Here is a 25,555-nt window from a genome sequence, read left to right as displayed (position 1 = left end):
AGGAATGTGTGAATCACATTTTATAAACTGACTTAGTACAGGATATTGGCTCTGTCAATGCTGATGATGACACAGTGGACTTCATTGGAAAGCCTCAAACAGAGTGATGGTTTCCAAGCCAAGCTTGGAGTTTTGTTATAAGGAAGGATTGATTGGTTGTAGAATTGCTTCAAGGAGACCCGTCTCATCTCTCGCTCCTGTCCTAGGTATCCTCATCACCACCATTGCCTCCAAAGGGGAGCTGCAGAACTGGCCTGAGCTGTTGCCCAAACTCTGCCTCCTGCTGGACTCTGAGGACTACAACACCTGTGAGGTGAGGAATTAGACAAGACGAGGACAGGAGCTGCTGTGTCTGAGCTCAGCTATACATCTATACTCTGTACAGCAATACTTTATACATCTATACTCTCTATCCCTCAAACGTAACTCTGGACCTCGAAGCCTGTTTCACTGCATTTTTAAATTGTTCCCTTATAATCAGGGACTGATTTAGACTTTGGACACCAGGAGTGTGCAATTAATTATCAGGTAGAACAGAACCAGCAGGCTCCAGACCTTATAGGATAAGCATTGAGTATCCCTACTCTATATACAGCTATACTCTATATACAGCTATACTCTATATACAGCTATATACAGCTATACTCTATATACAGCTATACTCTATATACAGCTATACTCTATATACAGCTATACTCTATATACAGCTATACTCTATATACAGCTATACTATATATACAGCTATACTCTATATACAGCTATACTCTATATAGCTACAGTGCATTCGGAAAGTATTCAGACCCCTTGACTTTTTCCACATTTTGTTACGTTACAGCCTTATTCTAAAATTGAGAATTATTTTTCCCTTCCTCAATCTACACACAATACCCAATAATGACAAAGCAAAAACAGGTTTTTAGAAATATCACATTGACATAACATTTCAGACACTTTACTCAGTACTTTGTTGAAGCACCTTTGGCATCAATTACAGCCTCCAGTCTTCTTGGGTATGACGCTACAAGCTTGGCACACCTGTGTTTGGGGAGTTTCTCCCATTCTTCTCTTCAGATCCTCTCAAGCTCTGTCAGGTTGGATGGGAAGAGTCGCTGTGCAGCTATTTTGAGATCTCCAGAGATGTTCTATCGGGTTCTGGCTGGGCCACTCAAGGACATTGAGCCCTGTGTTGTCTTGGCTGTATAGTTGGGGTCCTTGTCCTGTTGGAAGGTGAACCTTAGCCCCAGTCTGATGTTCTGATCGCTCTTGGAGCAGGTTTTCATCAAGGATCTCTCTGTACTTTTCTCCGTTCATCTTCCCCTTGCTGAAAAACATCTCCACAGCATGATGCTGCCACCACCATGCTTCACCATAGGGATATTGCCTGGTTTCCTCTAGACGTGACGTTTGGCATTCGGACCAAGGAGTTCTATCTTTGTGTCATCAGACCAGAGAATCTTGTTTCTGAGAGTCCTTAAGGTGCAAACTCCAAGCGGGTTGTCATGTGCCTTTTACTGAGGAGTGGCTTCTGTCTGGCAACTCTACCATAAAGGCCTGATTTGCTGGTGTGCTGCAGAGATGGTTGTCCTTCTGGAAGGTTCTCCCATATCCACAGAGGAATTCTGGAGCTATGTCAGAGTAGCCATCGGGTTCTTGGTCACCTACATGACCGATGCCCTTCTCACCCGATTGCTCAGTTTGGCCGGGCGGCCTCCTCTAGGAAGTCTTGGTGGTTCCAAACTTCTTCCATTTAAGAATGATGGAGGCCACTGTGTTCTTGGGGACCTTCAATGCTGTAGACATTTTTTGGTACCCTTTCCCAGATCTGTGCTTCGACACAATCCTGTCTCAGAGCTCTACGGACAATTCCTTCAACCTCCTGGCTTGGTTATTGCTCTGACATGCACTGTCAACTGTGGGACCTTATATAGACAGGTGTGTGCCTTTCCAAATCATGTCCAATCAATAGAATTTACCACAGATGTATTCCAAGTTGTTGAAACATCTCAAGAATGATCAACAGAAACAGAATGCACCAGTTTAATTTCGAGTCTCATAGCAAAGGGTCTGAATGCTTATGTAAAAAAAGTAATTTGTTTTTTATTTTGAATACATTTACAAAAATGTCAAAAAAGCTATTTTCGCTTTGACATTATGGGGTATTGTGTTTAGATTGAGTATTCTTTTAAAAATATATATTTTAGAATAAGGATTTCCGTTAGCCGGTAAATGCCGGCTTTTGTCCCTCCCCAAAAAAATTAAAAGGTGATTTTAAACAAAATTATTCACAGGCAAATTGTCTGGGAGGAAGAAAAAATCCATTGCAATTTCCATCAACGAGCTTTATTTTGCAATCGATGTGCTCCAACTTCAAAGGCAAATATAGGCTATTTCATAGGTTAATAAATCCTCAAGCTGCTTGGAAATTAGTGTTGTGTGTGTTTCTCTTTTTACTCATGCAAAAGACGTGAGTTCTTCATTAGGGACCTTAGCTAACTGGGCAAACTTGGCGAGGATTGTGTTGATTATTCCAGTTTCCAGCGTACCTGCCGAGAGGGGATTCTTTCTCCAAAACGTAAATGATGCCTTAAGTTCGTCCTTGAGGAAAAAGTAAGGAGGCTGATTCGCATCGCAAGCTGCTTCAACGATTTGGACAGTTTTTTAACTTCCCAACAGCAGCGGCTCAATTTGAGCAGGTCAAGGTTCAAATAAATTGGAGGCAAATTATTGTGTTCGTCAGGCCCAATCCCAGCAGTTCTGCTGCAGCCCAAGGAAAGATCAACATACTTTTGTACATATAGTGTATGTCGACACCCTTTCAATTTATGTACTATATTTCTGCCCTGCTAGACTTGCCCCGGTCAACTGTAAGTGCTGTTATTGTGAAGTTGAAACGTCTAGGAGCAACAACGGCCCAGTCACGAAGCGGTAGGCCACACAAGCTCACAGAACGGGGCCACCGAGTGCTGAAGTGCGTAGCGCTTAAAAATTCCAAACATGCCACTGGAAGCAACGTCAGCACAAGAACTGTTCGTCGGGAGCTTCATAAAATGGGTTTCCATGGCAGCCGCACACAAGCCTACAATCACCATGCGCAATGCCAAGCATCGGCTGGAGTGGTGTAAAGCTTGCCACCATTGGACTCTGGAGCAGTGGAAATGCATTCTCTGGAGTGATGAATCACGCTTCACCATCTGGCAGTCCAACAAACTAATCTGCTTTTGGCTGATGCCAGGTGAACCCTACCTGCCTCAATGCATAGTGCCAACTGTAAAGTTTGGTGGAGGAGGAATAATGTTCTGGGACTGTTTTTCATGGTTTGGGCTAGGCCCCTTAGTTCCAGTAAAGGGAAATCTTAACCCTACTGCCTACAATGACATTGTAGACATGTCTATGGTTTGTCGAGATCGATGTGGAAGAGCTTGACCGGCCTGCACAGAGCCCTGATCTTAACCCCACCGAACACCTTTGGGATGAATTGGAACGCCGACTGCGAGCCAGGCCTAATCGCCAAACATCAGTGGCCGACCTCACTTGTGGCTGAATGGAAGCAAGTCCCCACAGCAATGTTCCAACATCTAGTGGAAAGCCTTCCCAGAAGAGTGGAGACTGTTGTAGCAGCAAAGGGGGGAGCAACTTAATTTTATTGCCCATGATTTTGATATTAGATGTTTGATAAGCAGGTGTGAAATATATTTTTGGTCGTGTATGATTAAAGATTTGGAATGGATTGGTACAGTAATGGTGTGTATTGTGCGTTTCAGTAGCACTTGGAAACAAAACATCATTGGCAACTATTCACTTCGGAGCTTTACAATGTTGCTATCACCAGGCAGCCAACTGCCTATAGTAGGAAACAGTTATCAATAAGCCACATATATCACACATGACACAACCCCATGATAGTTGAAATTACAATAAACATAACATATATTAACATCACCCAGTAGAACTGTGCTGTCATAAATAAATGCATGGTGCAGGCCTAATTTCACAGGAGCATTGTAAAATACGCTTTTTAGCAAGGAACCAGCCTTAACTCATTTATTTTATTTACATAGTAGTTATATAATTTCTTATTTTTTTGGCTGCCTAGAGTGTCCTCGTTCCTCTGCTGTGGTGCTGAATCGCAGAGGGAATGTGGAGTGTGGCGGGCCTGCACGGTCATGGCTAGAAGGGTTCCAGCTTTTGTTAAATTAGCTGATGTAGCACTCCATCACTCTCCTTAGTAAAATTGCCCTTACACAGCCTGGAGGTGTCTTGGGTCATTGTCCTGTTGAAAAACAAATGACAGTCCCACTAAGCCAAAACCAGAATGCTGTGGTAGCCATGCTGGTTAAGTGTGCATTGAATTCTAAATAAATCAGTGTCACCAGGAAAGCACCCCCACACCATAGCACCACCACCTCCATGCTATACGGTGAGAAATACACATGCGGAGATCATCCGTTCAGCCACACCGCGTCTCACAAAGACACGGCGGTTGGAACCAAAAATCTCCAATTTGGACTCCAGGCCAAAGGACACATTTCCACCGGTCTAATGTCCATTGCTCGTGTTTAGTGGCCCAAGCAAGTCTCTTCTTATCTCTTCTTCGTGTCCTTTAGTAGTGGGTTCTTTGCAGCAATTTGACCATGAAGGCCTTATTCATGCAGCCTCCGCTGAACAGTTGATGTTGATGTGTCTGTTACTTGAACTCTGGAGCATTTGTTTGGCCTGTAATTTCTGAGGGTGGTAACTCTAATGAACTAATACTCTGCAGCCGAGGTAACTCTGGGTCTTCCATGCCTGTGGCAGTCCTCATGAGAGCCAGTTTCAACATATCGCTTGATGGTTTTTGCGACTGTACTTGAAGAAATGTTTAAAGTTGTTGAAATTTTCTGTATTTACTGATCTTCATGTCTTGAATAAATGATTGACAGGTTTCTCTTTGCTTATTTGAGCTTGCCATAATATGCACTTGGTCTTTTTACCAAATAGGGCTATGTTCTGTATACCACTCCTACCTTGTCACAACCCAAGTGATTTACTCAAATCCATTAAGAAGGAAAGAAATTCTACAAATAAACTTTTAAGAAGGCACACCTGTTAATTTAAATGCATTCCAGGTGCACCTCATTAAGCTGGTTGAGAGAATGCCAACAGTGTGCAAAGGGTGGCTATTTGAAGAATCTCAAATATAAAATGTATTTTGATTTGTTTAACACTTTTGGTTACTACATAATTCCATGTGTTATTATATAATGTGGAAACAAGTTAAAATAAAGAAAACCCCTTGCATGTTATAAAACTTTTGACCCGGTAATGTATTCCTCGTAAGAAGTAATGTGGTATATTGTTTGCTATAGGATTCATAGTTCTTTAACATTTTGCAATTAATTTACCAGCTGTGAAACAAAATGGCAGAAATCTTTAAACAGCTACTGCAGCATTTATTTTACTATAAATGTGATCGTACTTTCGAGTGAAATACTCACACTTTGGAGACCTGACCATCTTAACGTGGCTGGTGAAATTTACATTTTACCCACCAATGTCAGAATCTACCTGCATTTGACAGATTGGGTGTTCCTTTTAGGCCCTGATCCCTTTCAGCCGGCCCTGGTGTTCTTAGACAGCCATGTTTTGTTATTTGCTAGGCCTAATTAAAAGTTAAATTAGAGAGGCCTAGATTTGTATTTGAAACAGCTGTGTTTAGATATTTTATTATACTGAACAAAAATATAAATGTTACATGTAAAGTGTTGGTTTCATGAGCTGATATAAAGTTTTGATGGAGCGTGCAATTGGCATGGTGACTGAAATGTCAACCAGAGCTGTTGCCAGAGAATTGAATGTTAATTTCTCTACCATAATCCGCATCGTCTACCACATCGTTTTAGAGAATTTGGCAGTATGTTCAACCGGCTTCACAACCACAGACCACTTGTAACCACTCCAACCCAGGACCTCCACATCTGGCTTCTTCACCTGCGGGATCGTTTTGAAACCAGCTCCTTGGACTGCTGATGAAATCGCTCATAGATTAACCGTCTCAGAGAAGCTCATCTGCATGCTCGTTGTCCTCACCAGGGTCTTGACTTGACTGCAGTTCGGCTTCGTAATGGTATTCAGTCTGCAGATTCTCACCTTCGATGTCCGCTAGCGCGCTGGAGAAGTGTGCTCTTCACGGAGGAATTGATTTCAATTGACTGATTTCCTTATGAACTGTGACTCAGTAAGACCTTAAGTTGTCGTGTTTTTGATTTTTGTTCATACAAATACTTTTACACATTTTGTTACCTTGCAGCCTTACTCTAAAATGTATTTATGACATTTTTCCTCTCATCAATCTACACACAATACCCCATAACGATAAAACTAAAACAAGTGTAGGCATTTTTGTACATTTTATTAAAAAAAAACGGATACCTTCTTTACATAAGTATTCAGACCTTTTGCTATGCTACTAGAAATTGAGCACAGGTGGATCCTGTTTCCAGTGATCATCCTTGATGTTTCTACAAATTGATTGGAGTCCACCTGTAGGAAATTTGATTGGACATGATTTGGAAAAGCACAAACCAAGCCAGGAGGTCAAAGGAATTGTCCGTAGTACTCCGAGGCAGGATTGTGTCTTATTACATAACTGGGGAAGGGTACCAAAACATGTCTGCAGCATTGAAGGTCTCCAAGAACACAGTGGCCTCCATCATTCTTAAATGGGAGAAGTTTGGAACCACCAAGACACTTCCTAAAGCTGGCCAAACTGAGCAATCAGGGGAAACAGGCCTTGGTCAGAGAAGTGACCAAGAAGCTGATAGCCATTCTGACAGCTCCAGAGTTTCTCTGTGGAGATGGGAGAACCTTCCAGAAGGAGAACCATCTGCAGCACTCCACCAAGCAGGCCTTTGTGGTGGAGTAACCAGACGGACGCCACTTCTCAGTAAAGGGCACATGACAGCCTGCTTGAAGCTTGCCAAAAGGCACCTAAAGACTCTCAGACCACGAGAAACAAGATTCTCTGAACTCTTTGGCCTGAATGCCAAGCGTCTGGAAGAAACCTAACACCATCCCTAAGTTGAAGCATGATAGTGGCAGCATCATGCTGTGGGGATGTTTTTCAGCGACAGGAACTGGGAGACTAGTCAGGCTCGAGGGAAGGATGAACGGAGCAAAGTACAGAGAGCTCCTTGATGAAAACCTGCTCCAGAATGCTCAGGACCTCAGACTGGGGCGAATGTTCAACTTCCAACAGGACAACACTAAGCACACAGTCAAGACAACGCAGGAGTGGATTCGGGACAAGTCTCGGAATGTCCTTGATTGGCCCAGCCAGAGCCTGGACTTGAACACAGATCGAACATCGCTTGAGAGGCCTGAAACTAGCTGTGCAACAACGCTCCCCATCCAACCTGACAGAGCTTGAGAGGATCCGCAGAATGGAATGGGAGACACTCCCTAAATACAGATGTGCCAAGCTTGTAGCGTTATACCGAAGAAAACACGAGGCTGTAATCGCTGCCAAAGGTGCTTCAACAAAGTACTGTGTAAAGGGTCTGAACTTATGTAAATGTGATATTTCAGTTTATTCTTTAAATAAATTTGCAATCATTTCCAAGAGTCTATTTTTGCTTTGTCATTATGGGGTATTGTGTGTAGATTGAGGGGGAAAAAACTATTTATTCAATTTTAGAAGGGCTGTAACAAAATGTGGAAAAAGTCAAGGTGTCTGAATACTTTCTGTGTGTACATAAACCAGTGAACATCATCTGACCTTGTTTCCTGACTGGCTCACACCATTTCCCAGGATACTGGCTTTCGTAACGAGCAAGACAATGCATCATCAGAGTGGTGTTCTTAAGCTTTTTTAGGGGAATATTCTTAGCACTTAGTCATAACTCAGTGTTGGGTGGTTGCCCTGCTATTAGCAGTACTAACATAACACAGCTTCCTCTCAATAATATAATATAATATATCCCATTTAGCAGACGCTTTTGTCCAAAGCGACTTACAAGTCGGCTGGGGCCACTACTTTTACATATGGGTGGCCCCAGCGGGAATCGAACCCACGACGCTTGGCGTTGCAAGCGCCATGCTCTACCGACTGAGCCACACAGGACCCCTGTCATTTTTAGGAGCGGTCTTCTCCTAGTTGACACAGCACATCTGTGCTTAATCAATTCATCAGTCAGTCAGATTTGTGATCTTAAGCAATTCGGTTGATGTGTCATGATGCCATGTTTTTAAGACTTGTTTTTAAGACCAAGTCGTACTCTTTTTGCTCTTGGTCGGTCAGCCAGCCCTCTCACAGCCCTGTCTCTACACCACGAAGGCCCAATTCTGGTCCTGGAGGGACAAAACACTTTCCACCTGCTAGTTAATTACACTCAGCTGGAGTCCAAGATTTGAGTTAGTCCCTTATTACAAGGAGAGGATGAAAACCAGAAGTGTGTCTGCCCTCCAGGACCGGAATTGGGCAGCCCTGCTCTACACTGACAAGCCTGGAGTTATGGGTGTGTCCTAACCGAGTTATAGCCCTCTCTCTGCAGAACAGAACACACCAGGGACATCCATCATGTGGCCCTGCTGAACATGTGTGTTGCATTCATAGATATTCAAGTCCGGTGAAGGGTGGGCATGTGGCTGGTGTGGAGGGGGTAAGAAATCACCATGAAGGAATAAATGGATTGTGTTTGCATGGAGGATTGCCTATTTAAATCAAATTTTTGATGGGAGTGTCATACTTTGCATGAAGCCTGACGCTGCGTGCTGCTCATGCAGAGTTGCATTGTGGGTAAACGCTCCCTTGTAACAGCTCCTAAAATAGCCATCCCAGAATTCTTTGGGGTGGCCCCTGACGGCTTGCCAGCAGCACTAAATATGAAGCCGCACCACAAATGAGCTGATTGATGGTGACACACACGCATACAATTATTTTGCACATACACACGGGACCGCAGTAGAGCTGGGATGATAAACTGAAAATTATCTACACCGACATTAATTTTCTGTGATTTGTTCTAAAACCATTATTTGGTCAACAGTAATAGCCTATGCGTTATGTTGATTCCTGCTATAAAAGTATTAGCCTGTCTTCGTTTCTCTGTCGGCTGCTGTGTGAGCGAGCCACTCTCACTCCCTCTCCCCACTGTGCGCATCGAGGAGGGGGAGATGCATTCTGAGAAGCACAAGCATATGACCGTTCCCTGAAATGGAATTGTGGAGAAAATGCACTTTTACAAAGCAATTACTGTTAGGCTTGGGCAGTATCCAGATTTTCATGTTGTCGTACTGTCCTCTCATACCAGGATTTCGCTAGTAGGAAGAGCAGAGAAAAAATGGCATCTGTACAGAACTCATCCAGAGATCTCTGACTTTTGGCAGAAAGCCATTATTAGATATCTGATGGCAAACATTTTAGTAGTGAATTGCATACAAGTGTAACTTCATCTCCTCGTGCGCCGCACACCAGAGACTCGCCGATAGATATAGAACGCTATGGACTCACCAGCTCGCTTTCTTCCGTTGTGCTATTTAGAAACAGACACGTGACTGGCTCAACTGTTCTGGGGAAAAACGGGAAGCTTCATCATTTAAAATGTGACGGGTAAATTGCAGAACGCAGGTTGACTGCAGAAGTTGCACAAGGTGACTTAAAGTAGCTACAAATATTACTATTTATTGAAGAACTTCTAATAAACAATTTTGACGGTATTGTAAAAACCATCCTGTGGCTTTTTCCAAATAACCTGGTATACGATATTTACGGTATACCACCCAAGCCTAATTACAGTTTTTCTAGTTACAGAGGCGAGCCACAGCTTTCTGTGAGAATATCATTCATTTATCACCTATTTAATATTGAGTTTATGGCACCACTTTAGTATGGCTTTGATGCACGAGTAGCGCAGAGTGCGCCATTTGCAGTGAATAAGCCTGTGCATCAAGTAGCCCAGGCTAGTGTTGTCACGATACCAGAATTTTGACTTCGATACCATGTTTAATAATAATACATGGAACTTATATATGGCTTTCAAGGACCGAAGGTCACGTTACATTTGAGGGGGCTTCAGGGTAAGGACTTTTCAAAGATGTGGGGCTTTAGGAGGGACTGAAAGATGGTGATGGACTCTGAGTCACGGATGCCTGGAGGGAGGGTGTTCCAGAGCCTACGAGCAATGTTGAAGGCCCTGTGGCCGACACTCTGGAGCTTGGACCTGGGGGTGACAAGGTGGCCTGGTGTGGTGGGTTGGTAGAGGAGAGGATCTGTCAGGTAAGATGTTGAAGGCCCTGTGGCCGACACTCTGGAGCTTGGACCTGGGGGTGACAAGGGGCCTGGTGTGGTGGGTTGGTAGAGGAGAGGATCTGTCAGGTAAGATGTTGAAGGCCCTGTGGCCGACACTCTGGAGCTTGGACCTGGGGGTGACAAGGTGGCCTGGTGTGGTGGGTTGGTAGAGGAGAGGATCTGTCAGGTAAGATGTTGAAGACCCTGTGGCCGACACTCTGGAGCTTGGACCTGGGGGTGACAAGGTGGCCTGGTGTGGTGGGTTGGTAGAGGAGAGGATCTGTCAGGTAAGATGTTGAAGACCCTGTGGCCGACACTCTGGAGCTTGGACCTGGGGGTGAGGGGGTGGCCTGGTGTGGTGGGTTGGTAGAGGAGAGGATCAGGCAGGTAAGATGTTGAAGGCCCTGTGGCCGACACTCTGGAGCTTGGACCTGGGGGTGACAAGGTGGCCTGGTGTGGTGGGTTGGTAGAGGAGAGGATCTGGCAGGTAAGATGTTGAAGGGCTCTGTAGATCAGGGGGAGGATCTTGTAATCCATGCATTGGGAGACAGGGAGCCAGCCAGTGGAGTTCAGAGGGCAGGGATGATTTGTTGCAAGGACGTCGTGTGGGTGAGAAGTAGTGCTGCAGAGTTTTGAACCATTTGAAGCTTATGGGGGAGCTTGAGTTGATACCGGAGAGCAGTGAGTTGCAGTAGTCAAGACTGGAGGAGATGAATGCTTGTATGAGGATTTCAGCGGCAGGATGGGAGAGGAAGGACCGGACATTTGTAATGTTGCGATGGTGGAAGAATGAGGATTTGACAGTCTTATGTTGTGGTCAAATGAGAGGGTGGTGTCCAGGTTGACACCAAGGTTGTGTGTTTGGGGGGAGGGAGAGACAGTGGTGTCGTCTTTAGTAAGGGTAGATTTGGTGCCTATGAGGAGGAGTTCAGTTTTTATCACTGTTGAGCTTGAGGACGTTTTGTTGCATCCATGTTTTTATTGCAGAGGCAGGATTCAATGTGGGTCAGAGGTGGTTTAGGGATTTTGTGCTGAGGTAGATCTGAGTTCATCGGCATAGCAGTAGAAGTCTAGGTTGAAGTGACGGAGGATGCGACCAAGTGGGAGGATGTATATGATGAAGAGTAAGGGATCCAGCACAGAGCCCTAGGGGACACCCTGTGTAACTGCAGCTGAGTCTGAGGTGTGTCCACTGAGGGAAATGTAGTGGGTCCGGTTTGTGAGGTATGATTGTAGCCAAGAGAGTGCGGTACCCTCAAGCCTGGTGAAGAGGATCTGATGGCTCACTGTGTCAAAAGGTTTAGTATCACGGTACTCAATACCATCACGATACTCCATACCAAAACTATACCACAGCTACTGCTCTGTTCAATTGTTGGGCATCTTGAGTTCAATATTATAACATTTAATAAAAAACATTACATCAACATTTTCCAGAGACAGCCATGTATGCATTAATGAATCAATTATGCAAATCATATAATCAATTTAACTTTATTACCAAACTAACTATTTAACAACAATTGTAATCATTTTATTTGAATGGTAAATCTCTATAAACTGGGTAAATCAAGATGTAGTCTAGGCTATTCACAGTACAGGTGAATGCATATTCATTAAGTGTGTGGATGCATTAAGATACTGCACTCGTTTTGGCTGATTTCATGACAATCTGTTTACCTTCCATTTGTGACTTGTACTGATCAACAACATTTGCATAGAAGCACAATTTTAATTAAATACGCTGTGTCTTTAACCAGTATGAAGTCATTGACGAGGCAAGAGGGGTGCTGCCCGTCCCCCCTATTCACAACACAGTGATTCACACACTGAATATTCGCTGTGGCAATAGATAATATTTGGCTGATGACGTGACGAAGAGAATGAATAACGTTTTTGGTTTTGAAATAGCATATTATCACAAACAATGTACTTGAGTAGAAACGTAATGTTATCTTCAGCTGTAAGATGACAAGGAATGTTTGCCTACAAAGCTGGACGCTACTGGTATCTCCTTGCATTGTAACGTGTTGTAGCCTGTATGGATATTGTTCTGTGAACCGTAATGAACAGTTTCTACATTCTGTGCCGCATTATTCAAGTGTGTTAACCTGTGTGCACCGTGAATGGGGAGCTATCGTGATACTGCGCAGACTCCCAGTGCAGGCTAGCAAGATGAAAAACCAAACCTTTTTTCCACGTTTTAGTATCGGAAAAGTACAGATGTTTCGGTATACCATGCAACACAAGCCTGGGTCTAGCATTGGAAAGTTTTGTTGGTCATTTAGTCTACATTTAATGATAGATTAATCAATTCGCCTACATGGCTATAGCAACTATCATATTTAGAGTTAGCAATGTAGCAAAGTGTTTTGAGTTTCCACTTCTTCAGGTGGTCAGTAATGGACTATAGCGCAGGCCAATAAGCACAAAGATGTTGGCAAATTCTCTGAAGAGCCAAAAAGAAATCTGATCATTCTGGATCCTATTTTGACAGGTTGCACATGCAAATATCATTCATGCGTTCCCTGGAAATGTTAGATGAAATAGGTAACTTTTTTAAATCATAGGCTACCGTCTCTGTTGTCTAGAGCACTGCCTGCTAATGAAAAGTTATTGTCCATTCAAATATTTTGTTTATGGATCTATTTCATTGTTATCGAGCAAAATATTTTACCCTATGTCCGGATCGCCCAGTTCTTTTTATTAATTTCTTTGCTTGTTCATTGTTATAGCAGTAAATGGGCCAATTAATCGGCAAATGGATTTTGGTCTTTATCGCCCAGCTCTCGAAACGAGCCTCCATACAGATGTGTGGCTTAGAATCACTGTGTTCTGAAGGAAACGCAGGGGAGCTCACACACCTACATGCATTCACATACAGTAAAGCCTAGACATACGTTATCCTCTCATTTCCTTGTTAGTTTAATATCCCTCATTTACTGAAGTTTTTCCATTTATTATGGCAGTTGCATGTGTTTTTCCGTACTGTTCTCTCTCTCTTCGGTCACCCCTTTGTATTCTGTCTTTTCCCTCTGCACCCCTCGCTCTATAAAAAGACAGAATCAGGTGTGTGTGAAGTTGCGTAACGCTCATAGGAAGTTGGTCGATGGCTTTATGTAGGTTTTTGCTGGAGAGCAGTTTTTACAATGGTGAGTGGGCAGTTGGAAGGTGCTTGTGCGTGTACCGACCGGCTCCAGTTCTGCCTGGTGCGTTCTCATTCTGACACTGCTGTAAACTCTACAGTGTCGTGTCTGAACATGGCGTTCAAACAGAGTAAGGATGGAAGAGGAAAATTAAAAGGAATTGTTTATTTAACCCCTTTTTCTTTCAGCAGACTTGCATTCTTTTGCATAATTGTCATTCTTGCACCTCCCATTTTGACAGCAAGGCTCCTACAAGGACTGTCCAGCTTCATTGGTATGCAGTGCCTTGACTACTCTCTCTCACGCACACACTCCTGTCCCAGTCACGAGTCTATATTTTTTAAAGTTGTCCTCCAGCGATTAAAAATAAAAAATAAATGTACTGTTAAAAAGCAATATCCCAGGGCCTCCCGAGTGGTGCAGTGGTCTAAGACACTGCAACGCAGTGCTAGCTGTGCCACTAGAGATTCTAGGTTTGAGTCCAGTCTGTTGCAGCCGGCCACGACCGGGAGACCCAATGGGCTGTGCACAATTGGCCCAGCGTCGTCCGGATTAGGGAAGTGTGTGGCCTGCTCGGATGTCCTTGTCTCATTGCGCACTTGCGACTCCTGTGGGGTGTTTCCTCCGACACATTAGTGCGGCTGGCTTCCAGGTTAAGTAGGCATTGTGTCAAGAAGCAGTGCGGCTTGGGTTGTGTTTTAGAGGACGCATGGCTCTCGACCTTCGCCTCTGCCGAATCCGTAAGGGAGTTGCAGCGATGAGACAAGACTGTAACTACCAATTGGATATCACGAAATTGGGGAGAAAAAGGGCCTTTAATACACACAAAAACACCCAAAAATATCCCAAGTATAAATACTGTAAAGTACACACTAAAGGGTAAAAAAGATATGTTTTGAGCAAAATTGTGTTTTTTAGACACAAACTTCATGACGTTGGTCTGATGGGGATTGTGATGTCATCGGCCTCCCCTCTTGCTTGGGGAACAATAGAGGTCAAAAGAGGAAAGGCTTGACCTCTATTGCTTGTGGAGGATCCCTTGACCACCTATTGAGATGGGCATGTTAAGGAAATCCGGTGATAAATGAGCTTAAAAGGAGACTGGAGAAAGACTTTAACCTTTGTCCAACAGTCTCCATAACCTTTGTCCTACAGTCTCCATAACCTTTGCCCTACACAGTCTCCATAACCTTTGCCCTACACAGTCTCCATCCCAATTGGATGTGTCCACTTCCTTCCAGCTATTGCTGACCTTGGTTTAACCTTGGTTGGAATGCTCCTCAATTGGCTCTCTCATGATGACAGAAACCTTGTATTTTCTTTAACCACGCAGTCTCGTTCTCCAAGCATTCTGGCTGGAAGGAAACAGCTCCCGCCCTGGAAACGGTTTCCATGGAAACAGCCTTCAGACAGCACCACTGTCGCCGTGCTCTTTGTTGCATCTGATCAGATTCATCTGTGTGTGTGTGATGTACGTGTGGCGGCATATTAAATGTGTGTCAGCCATCAACTCAATCTATATTTCCCTGGGAAGAGACGTTTCAAGGCTGCTGCATCATTTGCCCATATAGACATTAACTACACATCATCAATGTACTCTTCAGGTTTAGATAATAGCTTTTCAAGGGGCTTGTGTGTTTTTATGTACATAATTCCTAGTTGTGATGTTTGCTGGTTGTGGGCGTAAGGTCATTGTGAAGTGGTAATTACCTACCTTACATGTGGAAGATTAGACACTCTTGTGGAGTAGATTTCAGTTGTCTTGCTGAGACACATGATCATATGTGATACACAGATACTTCTATCCTCTCTACTTTGGGTGTTTTTGTGTGCGTGTGTGTTGGGTGTGCGACTGTGTGCGTGTCACACGGTGTATTACGGAACCCCTAGTGGCTTTTACAGAGGAAGCTTTCTTTAATGTAGTTGTTCTAGAATTCCATCACACACACGGACAGCCTCACATGAATAAGCCTGTACTCTAGCTGTCTATGTTTTCACTGTCCAATTCACAATTTTGTCCTGCTGTTCATTTCCTAGGTGGCCAGCTTGGCCAGGTTGTGTTTCTCCTTGTGGTGTGTTAGGTACAGTATGTGGTGTGTTAGGTACAGTTTGTGGTGTGTTAGGTACAGTATGTGGTGATGAAGGCTTCTCATACCTGTTGTTTTTATTGGTTGATGAAGTTTGACATCTTTACTATCCATAAGGTCTCCTGTCTTTGAGGCTGGCTGATAAATGGATGTTAAAACACCTGGGGGGGGGCTTTCTGGCCCTGAAACATATTGGTTAATCCCCTCCCCCACATCTCCCTCTCTCTCTCTCCCCTCTTTCTCTCAGGGGGCGTTTGGCGCTCTTCAGAAGATCTGTGAGGACTCGGCAGAGATCTTGGATAGTGACGTGTTGGACCGTCCGCTCAACGTTATGATCCCAAAGTTCCTGCAGTTCTTCAAACACAGCAGCCCCAAGATAAGGTACTCAATCCAAATGTATTTATAAAGCCTTTTTTTTACATCAGCAGTTGTCAGAAAGTGCCTTACAGTAACCCGGCCGTGACCCCAAAAGGCAAGCAGAAACACAGTGGTAAGAAAAAGTCCCTAGAGTATGAGTGTACTGGGCCTCCCTTTCCCTGCTCACAGCCTTGCCTCTTTCGCTCACTCCCGGTGGAGCCAACACCTTGCCTCGCCTCTAATTGGTTCCAAAACAACCCACAGCCAGGGGTTGTTTTCAGATCTAGCTATATTTACAGGCACTTTGATCCAAAATGTTCTCTCAGATCCCTCTTTCCTCAGTCTTATAGATGACTGACTCTCTCTCTCTCTGTGTCTGTCTTTAGGCATTATCAGTGTCTGAGATGCCAGATTGGAGACTGGGGGGTGGAAAGGGGATAGAAAGGGGAGGAACACAGACAGAGGCAGCATTGATAAGGGGGAACACATGAGTTTGGGTGGTGTGAGTTGAGCTCTGTTGTCTTGTTGTGGTGTTGCAGGTCTCATGCCATCGCCTGCGTCAACCAGTTCATCATCAGTAGGACTCAGGCCCTAATGCTGCACATCGACGACTTCATCGAGGCAAGTCTGACCCTGCCGTGACCTCTGCAGTCTGACCTCCCATAATCCCCAGACAGCCCTGTGACTATCTAATATGCTCACAAAGTCAGACATGCCATGAACCTTCTGCAATCCAGTCATACACACACACACAGCCCACCCAACTAGCCTTCGCTCTCAGTGCAGCCAGGCAGGCAGGTATATGGCCTCAGCTCTCAGTACAGTGTGTCAGTAGGTTAGGTCTGAGCCTCTACGCAGCACTACACTGCACTACCAAGAGCCAGCCCTAGCTGCAGTTCAGTACACCAACCCCAATTCCACCGATTGGATCAGGGCTGATAATCCGTTAGGACTAGATCACATTAACCACTGATAAGCTTATCTTCCAGCCAGCTGGGCCCTGGATGAGGACGGATGCATCCAGCAACCGCACAGTGACAATGACAATACAGCAAGCGGATAGGAGATAAAGAGCTATTGTTTAAAGTCCCTCTGTCACGTCTTCAGCTGTGGGGGTGAGAGAGAGGGCACTCTGCGCAGAAGGGGCACAGGTCACATGAAATCCAATTTGTATACTCTAAATAAAGTGTCCGTTTATTTCTGTAGGGCTTTTTAGAGCTATTTTCAATGGTGAGTTGTTTGTGATAATGGGCAGAAGGCCAGAGTTGATAGCAGGCTCTGAGATGGTCAGTAGATGACCAGAGGCTTATAGTATTCTAATTGGTACAGAAAGTGATCTGAAAGGCTAAACTGATCTGAGATCAGCAATCCTACTCTTGAGATGCAGTGTAGGACCTAGGGCTTCAGAGGGACCAAAATTATTGCAATACATTGCATCAAACTCAAAAATCAAGACAATAACAGAAAATAGCATCACTTAATGTGCCTGACATATCTTCTGTAGTCGGACTGTTTTAGTGAAGGAGGAGCAATGCTTTTTGATTACATTATGAATAAATCTAACAGTCCTGGACACGCTTTGGGCTGCCGCACACACAGAGACCAAACTGGCACGGACACCACATGACACAGAGCATAAAATAATGAGACCAGTAAAACAGAAGACACAATTTACCCAAGCCATGGTAGCCTGACACCACTATTACACTCTGACCAATAGCGACCAGTGTCACATCAAAGGTGACAGGCTTGTGGTGCTGAAAGGACAGCGACCGTAATACCTGTGCACTCCATGGTGCTGAAGGAGAGACCGTTTTGGTCAAACACACAGACGTGGCTGATACACATTAGCAGTCACACACAGCGTATGTTATTTAATAATGTTAAGGAATCAGCAGCCCATTCACTTCAGGAAGCCCCATGAAATCAGAACAATACAAAAACACAACCATTTCATATCCAAAAAGAAATGAACAAACCAGCTATTACTTCCCTTTACAAATATATTTTATCACATTCATCACACTAATGGGTGATGTAAGGTTTTTAAATGCAACAATGTTTCACAGTAATTATTTTCAAGAGATAACTAACCGCAAGCGAGCTGCAACAAAATCTTGAAAAGGGTGATGCTAATAAATTAGCAACAACATCCACCTTGACGTTGATAACTGCTGCTCCAGCTGTCGTCGCCGTTGTCAGACTACTACAACACAAGCTAGCTAACGTTACTAGCTTTACGCCCCGATCACACCGACAGCATCGTTGTATTTTGTTACACCAAAGGTACATTCTTTTCCAATGGAACGCTGTGCAGCATTGTGTTGCAGAGGCAGTTGGAGTGCGTTTTGTTTTCTGTGTGGCGCATACGTTGGATTTATCTAACATATGCATAAACTTGACAGAAATAATAGCAAAAGGTGAATGTTGAAGTTTTGTTGCACATATTCAGTAATGGTGTTGGATTACATAATGGAAAAGGTTTGACTGCAGAATTTATTATGCATCATTAATGCAATGATGCTGTCGGTCTGATCGAGGCGTTAGCGTGGGAAAATAACTACTGCTTACACCACTGATTATTTGCTTTTGTGCTGGTGAAGAAGTCTGATGTGGAGGTCCTGGGCTGGCGTGGTTACACGTGGTCTGTGGTTGTGAGGCCGGTTGGACACACTACCAAATTTACTACAACGACGTTGCAGGTGGCTTATGGTAGAGAAATGAACATTCAATTCTCTGGCAACAGCTCTGGTGTACATTCCTGCAGTCGGCATGCCAATTGCACGCTCCCTCAACTTGACACATCTGTGGCATTGTGTTGTGTGACAACTGCACATTTTAGAGGCCTTCTATTGTTAAATCAAATTTTATTTGTCACATGCGCCGAATACAACCTTACTATGAAATGCTTACATACAAACCCTTAACCAACAACCAACCAACCAACAGTTGAAGAATAGGGTTAAGAAAATATTTACTAAATAAAATAAAGTATAAAATAAAAAAGTAACACAATAAAGAGGCTATACACAGGGTACCGGTACAGAGTCAATGTGGAGGCTATATACGGGGTACCGGTACAGAGTCATTGTGGGGGCTATATACGGGGTACCGGTACAGAGTCAATGTGGAGGCTATATACGGGGTACCAGTACAGAGTCAATGTGGAGGCTATATACGGGGTACCGGTACAGAGTCAATGTGGAGGCTATATACGGGGTACCGGTACAGAGTCATTGTGGAGGCTATATACGGGGTACCGGTACAGAGTCATTGTGGAGGCTATATACGGGGTACCGGTACAGAGTCATTGTGGAGGCTATATACGGGGTACCGGTACAGAGTCAATGAGGAGGCTATATACGGGGTACCGGTACAGAGTCAATGAGGAGGCTATATACGGGGTACCGGTACAGAGTCAATATACGGAGTACCGGTACAGAGTCAATGTGGAGGCTATATACGGGGTACCGGTACAGAGTCAATGTGGAGGCTATATACGGGGTACCGGTACAGAGTCAATGTGGAGGCTATATACGGGGTACCGGTACAGAGTCATTGTGGAGGCTATATACGGGGTACCGGTACAGAGTCAATGAGGAGGCTATATATATGGGGTACCAGTACAGAGTCAATGAGGAGGCTATATATATGGGGTACCGGTACAGAGTCAATGTGGAGGCTATATACGGGGTACCGGTACAGAGTCAATGTGGAGGCTATATACGGGGTACCGGTACAGAGTCAATGTGGAGGCTATATACGGGGTACCGGTACAGAGTCAATGTGGAGAGCTATATACAGAGTCAATGTGGAGGCTATATACGGGGTACCGGTAGTCATTGTGGAGGCTATATACGGGGTACCGGTACAGAGTCAATGAGGAGGCTATATATATGGGGTACCAGTACAGAGTCAATGAGGAGGCTATATATGGGGTATATACCGTACAGAGTCAATGTGGAGGCTATATACGGGGTACCGGTACAGAGTCAATGTGGAGGCTATATACGGGGTACCGGTACAGAGTCAATGTGGAGGCTATATACGGGGTACCGGTACAGAGTCAATGTGGAGGCTATATACGGGGTACCGGTACAGAGTCATTGTGGAGGCTATATACGGGGTACCGGTACAGAGTCAATGTGGAGGCTATATACGGGGTACCGGTACAGAGTCAATGTGGAGGCTATATACGGGGTACCGGTACAGAGTCAATGTGGAGGCTATATACGGGGTACCGGTACAGAGTCAATGTGGAGGCTATATACGGGGTACCGGTACAGAGTCAATGTGGAGGCTATATACGGGGTACCGGTACAGAGTCAATGTGGAGGCTATATACGGGGTACCGGTACAGAGTCAATGTGGAGGCTATATACGGGGTACCGGTACAGAGTCAATGTGGAGGCTATATACGGGGTACCGGTACAGAGTCATTGTGGAGGCTATATACGGGGTACCGGTACAGAGTCAATGAGGAGGCTATATACGGGGTACCGGTACAGAGTCAATGTGGAGGCTATATACGGGGTACCGGTACAGAGTCAATATGGAGGCTATATACGGGGTACCGGTACAGAGTCATTGTGGAGGCTATATACGGGGTACCGGTACAGAGTCAATGAGGAGGCTATATACGGGGTACCGGTACAGAGTCAATATACGGAGTACCGGTACAGAGTCAATGTGGAGGCTATATACGGGGTACCGGTACAGAGTCAATGTGGAGGCTATATACGGGGTACCGGTACAGAGTCATTGTGGAGGCTATATACGGGGTACCGGTACAGAGTCAATGTGGAGGCTATATACGGGGTACCGGTACAGAGTCAATGTGGAGGCTATATACGGGGTACCGGTACAGAGTCAATGTGGAGGCTATATACGGGGTACCGGTACAGAGTCATTGTGGAGGCTATATACGGGGTACCGGTACAGAGTCAATGAGGAGGCTATATACGGGGTACCGGTACAGAGTCAATGTGGAGGCTATATACGGGGTACCGGTACAGAGTCAATGTGGAGGCTATATACGGAGTACCGGTACAGAGTCAATGTGGAGGCTATATACGGGGTACCGGTACAGAGTCAATGTGGAGGCTATATACGGGGTACCGGTACAGAGTCATTGTGGAGGCTATATACGGGGTACCGGTACAGAGTCAATGTGGAGGCTATATACGGGGTACCGGTACAGAGTCAATGTGGAGGCTATATACGGGGTACCGGTACAGAGTCAATGTGGAGGCTATATACGGGGTACCGGTACAGAGTCAATGTGGAGGCTATATACGGGGTACCGGTACAGAGTCAATGTGGAGGCTATATACGGGGTACCGGTACAGAGTCAATGTGGAGGCTATATACGGGGTACCGGTACAGAGTCAATGTGGAGGCTATATACGGGGTACCGGTACAGAGTCAATGTGGAGGCTATATACGGGGTACCGGTACAGAGTCAATGAGGAGGCTATATACGGGGTACCGGTACAGAGTCATTGTGGAGGCTATATACGGGGTACCGGTACAGAGTCAATGAGGAGGCTATATACGGGGTACCGGTACAGAGTCAATGTGGAGGCTATATACGGGGTACCGGTACAGAGTCAATATACGGGTTACTGCTACTGAGTCAATGTGTGGGGATACAGGTTAGTCGAGTTAATTTGTACATGTAGGTAGGGGGTAAAGTGACTAATGCATAGATCAACAGCGTTCCCAGCACAAGTTGCGCCTGTGTAATGATCATGCTGTTTAATCAGCTTCTTGATATTCCACAACAGACAGATGGGTCAACTATCTTGGCAAAGGAGAACAAATGTGTGCACAAAATTGAAGAGAAATAAGCTTTTTGTGCATATGGAACATTTCTGGGATCTTTTATTTCAGCTCATGATACATGGGACCAACAATTTACATGTTGCATTTATATTTTTGTTCAGTATAGATAATTTAATAATAAAGAAAAACATGTTTTTATTTATTAGCCTAGTGGTTCTAAATATTTAGGCATACAATGTGAAATAGGCCTCATGAAATCATTGTCAAAGGCACAAGAGATACTGTTGCATGTAGTTCTAGATTATTTACAGATTGATTATATGATTATTTTAACAACTCCAAAGCAATTGCATGTGGCGCAGGAACCACTGACTCGCTACGTTTTTCTCTTATCAGGACACCTGCTGGTAACTCTTAACTGATTAGAACAGCTCATGAGGTGTCTTAAATATCTGTCGACTAGGTGGGACTCTTATGAATAAAGAGGCTTCATGCAAAGCGTTTATTTTTACCCTTAAGAGTTAGGAGTAAAATGTCTATATTCTCACCACTTATGAACAATTTTATATTCCGAGACCCTCTATGGTTACAGGTCCTGGTCAGAACTCATGACATATGAAGACATTCTGGTCTCTTTTCCTTGGCTCTGTGTCAAATACTTAAAGAAAAAGCCAATGTCTGCTATCCTTCATTAGTAATGCAATGTCAAAAAACACAGGATGCAACTTCTAGTCATGAAATGTGGAACTAGTATGTGTGCTTGTGTTTTGATGTTTGACCCTCCTCCCTCCCTGTAGAACCTGTTTGCCCTGGCGACTGATGAGGAGCCAGAGGTGAGGAAGAACGTTTGCAGAGCTCTGGTCATGCTGCTGGAAGTCCGCATGGACCGTCTCCTACCACACATGCACAACATCATAGAGGTGAGAATGGGACTGGGGTACTGGGGCGGGGGGTAGGACTTGGGCTTGTATTCTGTAATGCCTGGTGTACACTACAGGACTTTCAAAATCCTAACATCACTGAGCCTCTCACATTGCCAACATAGTGTTGCGCAAGCTAACCATCTGGCACAGACGCGTCACACATAATACGATTCTTCACTTGGTCGTGAGGGTTCTCTATACCAAACAATGATGTGATACGATTTAATGTAGCTACGAGCTGTGGCTCAAAGCAGCCTCATAAAGGTTCAGTTAGACATTCACGCTTGCCATACAGAGTTGAAAGATCTAGCCAACATTTTGAATTGAATAACATTGCTTGTGAACTTCAGAGCTGTAACGATTTGACACTTTGGTTAAAGGCAAGTACAATACACATACTAGTAGTAGTCATAGCTCCTGCTCCAGAGTCTACCCATTCTGGGTGATGTGATACAACGTCAGCATCTCACTGGCTTCTTCTCTGGCCAGCTCTCATTGGCTATTGATGATCAAGTTATTAAAACTTGTCGTTGCACATCTCACACGAGCATTGCTGATTTTGTGCTGATAAAATCAAACATGCTTGAAAATATCGTGACGTCTGGGACTGCTCAAAGATGGATCGGTAGCCCTTAGATTGCATCTCTGACCCGCTCACATTAAAAAAGTGTCTGTATCCGCAATAACATGGGTATTTTGTCTACGATCTCAAAAACCTGTTTGGGACAGCTAAACCACGGCCAAAATGGTATAGTGTACACACAGTTTTAATTCTCCAGACAGGTTCATCTGAAAGCTTTAATTCTCCAGACAGGTTAATCTGAAAGCTTTAATTCTCCAGACAGGTTAATCTGAAAGCTTTAATTCTCCAGACAAGTTCATCTGAAAGCTTTAATTCTCCAGACAGGTACATCTGAAAGCTTTAATTCTCCAGACAGGTTCATCTGAAAGCTTTAATTCTCCAGACAGGTTCATCTGAAAGCTTTAATTCTCCAGACAGGTTCATCTGAAAGCTTTAATTCTCCAGACAGGTTCATCTGAAAGCTTTAATTCTCCAGACAGGTTCATCTGATAGCTTTAATTCTCCAGACAGGTTCATCTGATAGCTTTAATTCTCCAGACAGGTACATCTGAAAGCTTTAATTCTTCAGACAGGTTCATCTGAAAGCTTTAATTCTCCAGACAGGTTCATCCATAATCTGTCATGTGATTGTGGCTGCCCAGCTCCTGGCCTTGAAATGAATCCTGAATATTGATTGAGGTAGTGAATTACAAATATAATGCTAATAGTACTACATTTCCCATTGTCCTCTCCTCAGTACATGCTGCAGAGGACTCAGGACCAGGATGAGAACGTGGCTCTGGAGGCCTGTGAGTTCTGGCTGACACTGGCTGAACAGCCTGTCTGTAAGGATGTGCTGTGTAACCACCTCTCCAAGTGAGTAACACACATACATACAAAAGCTGTCATTCTAGGCCTCCCCCTGGTGTACTGTCCTCATCCTGTCACCCTGGCTGTTGATCAGAGCCATAGCTGTTCGAGCTCATCTGTGACACAATGGTGACACTGCTGACATTAATGTTGCCTGTCCCCTCTCCCTCTCCTGTCTCCTGCTCCCTCTCTACCAACCCCCTCCATGCTCCCTCTCTACCAACCCCCTCCATGCTCCCTCTCTACCAACCCCCTCCATGCTCCCTCTCTACCAACCCCCTCCATGCTCCCTCTCCCCATCCCCTCCATGCTCCCTCTCCCCCATCCCCTCCATGCTCCCTCTCCCCCATCCCCTCCATGCTCCCTCTCCCCCATCCCCTCCATGCTCCCTCTCCCCCATCCCCTCCATGCTCCCTCTCCCCCATCCCCTCCATGCTCCCTCTCCCCCATCCCCTCCATGCTCCCTCTCCCCCATCCCCTCCCTGCTCCCTCTCCCCATCCCCTCCATGCTCCCTCTCCCCCATCCCCTCCATGCTCCCTCTCCCCATCCCCTCCATGCTCCCTCTCTACCAACCCCCTCCATGCTCCCTCTCTACCCATCCCCCTCCATGCTCCCTCTCTACCCATCCCCCTCCATGCTCCCTCTCTACCATCCCCCTCCATGCTCCCTCTCTACCAACCCCCTCCATGCTCCCTCTCCCCCATCCCCTCCATGCTCCCTCTCCCCAACCCCTCCATGCTCCCTCTCCCCCATCCCCTCCATGCTCCCTCTCCTCCATCCCCTCCATGCTCCCTCTCCCCCATCCCCTCCATGCTCCCTCTCCCCCATCCCCCACCTCTCGATCCCTGTCTGTTCCAGGCTGATTCCGGTGCTCGTCAACGGGATGAAGTACTCCGAGATCGACATCATTCTGCTCAAGGTCAGTCTGCTCTGAGTGTGAGCCAGGAAATTGATCTATGGCTTTCTGCTGGACTGCACTTTGTGGTTATGTACCTGACACATCACACCTTAGCCCTGGGTCTCAACCCTGGCTCTGTGTAGGTCCTGTCACGGGCCTGTCACTATGGTTACAATGAAATTCATATTTATACATGCATAAATATGTATGTGTCTCTGTCTGCTGTTAAGATCGTCTGATAGGTGAACTGACGGCTACCTAGCTACAGGCCTGAAGGCAGCTCATTGTCTTAAAGTAGTATCAATAGTTAGAATTGCACACCTTTGTGTGTGTACCCTTACAAGTGTGGAACTGTGTGTTTAACTGTGTGGTCAGGGTGATGTGGACGAGGATGATGATGAGGCCATCCCTGACAACGAGCAGGACATCAGGCCCAGGTTCCACCGCTCCCGTACCGTTGCCCAGCAGCACGAGGGCGACCGCGATGGCATCGAGGACGATGACGACGATGATGATGATGATGACCTGGACGATGATGACACCATCTCTGACTGGAACCTCCGTGAGTGGACCTCTGATTATCTGGTTTTCTCTTCTGGTTTTCTTGCTTTGTCTCGCGCTCGCTCCCTCTCGCGCTCGCTCCCTCTCGCGCTCGCTCCCTCT

The 25,555-nt window shown here is 45.2% G+C and overlaps 1 protein-coding gene across 3 annotated transcripts in view; it reads left to right on the top strand.

Annotated features, from left to right (window-relative positions):
- Window positions 1–25,555, top strand: part of LOC135518185 (transportin-1) — a 48,824-nt gene that overhangs the window by 5,745 nt on the left and 17,524 nt on the right. For all 3 annotated transcript variants that reach the window (XM_064943147.1, XM_064943146.1, XM_064943148.1), the window contains exons 5-11: window positions 207–313; window positions 15,745–15,878; window positions 16,394–16,475; window positions 22,436–22,558; window positions 23,881–23,999; window positions 24,853–24,913; window positions 25,268–25,454. In XM_064943147.1, coding sequence (XP_064799219.1) covers window positions 207–313; window positions 15,745–15,878; window positions 16,394–16,475; window positions 22,436–22,558; window positions 23,881–23,999; window positions 24,853–24,913; window positions 25,268–25,454 — 813 coding nt within the window. The remainder of the gene's footprint in view (window positions 1–206; window positions 314–15,744; window positions 15,879–16,393; window positions 16,476–22,435; window positions 22,559–23,880; window positions 24,000–24,852; window positions 24,914–25,267; window positions 25,455–25,555) is intronic.

The sequence above is a fragment of the Oncorhynchus masou genome, chromosome 28, assembly GCF_036934945.1.
Source record: "Oncorhynchus masou masou isolate Uvic2021 chromosome 28, UVic_Omas_1.1, whole genome shotgun sequence".
Taxonomy (NCBI): Eukaryota; Metazoa; Chordata; class Actinopteri; order Salmoniformes; family Salmonidae; genus Oncorhynchus; species Oncorhynchus masou.
Note: the sequence above shows the minus strand (reverse complement) of the source record. Positions and strands in the feature narration are given on the sequence as shown.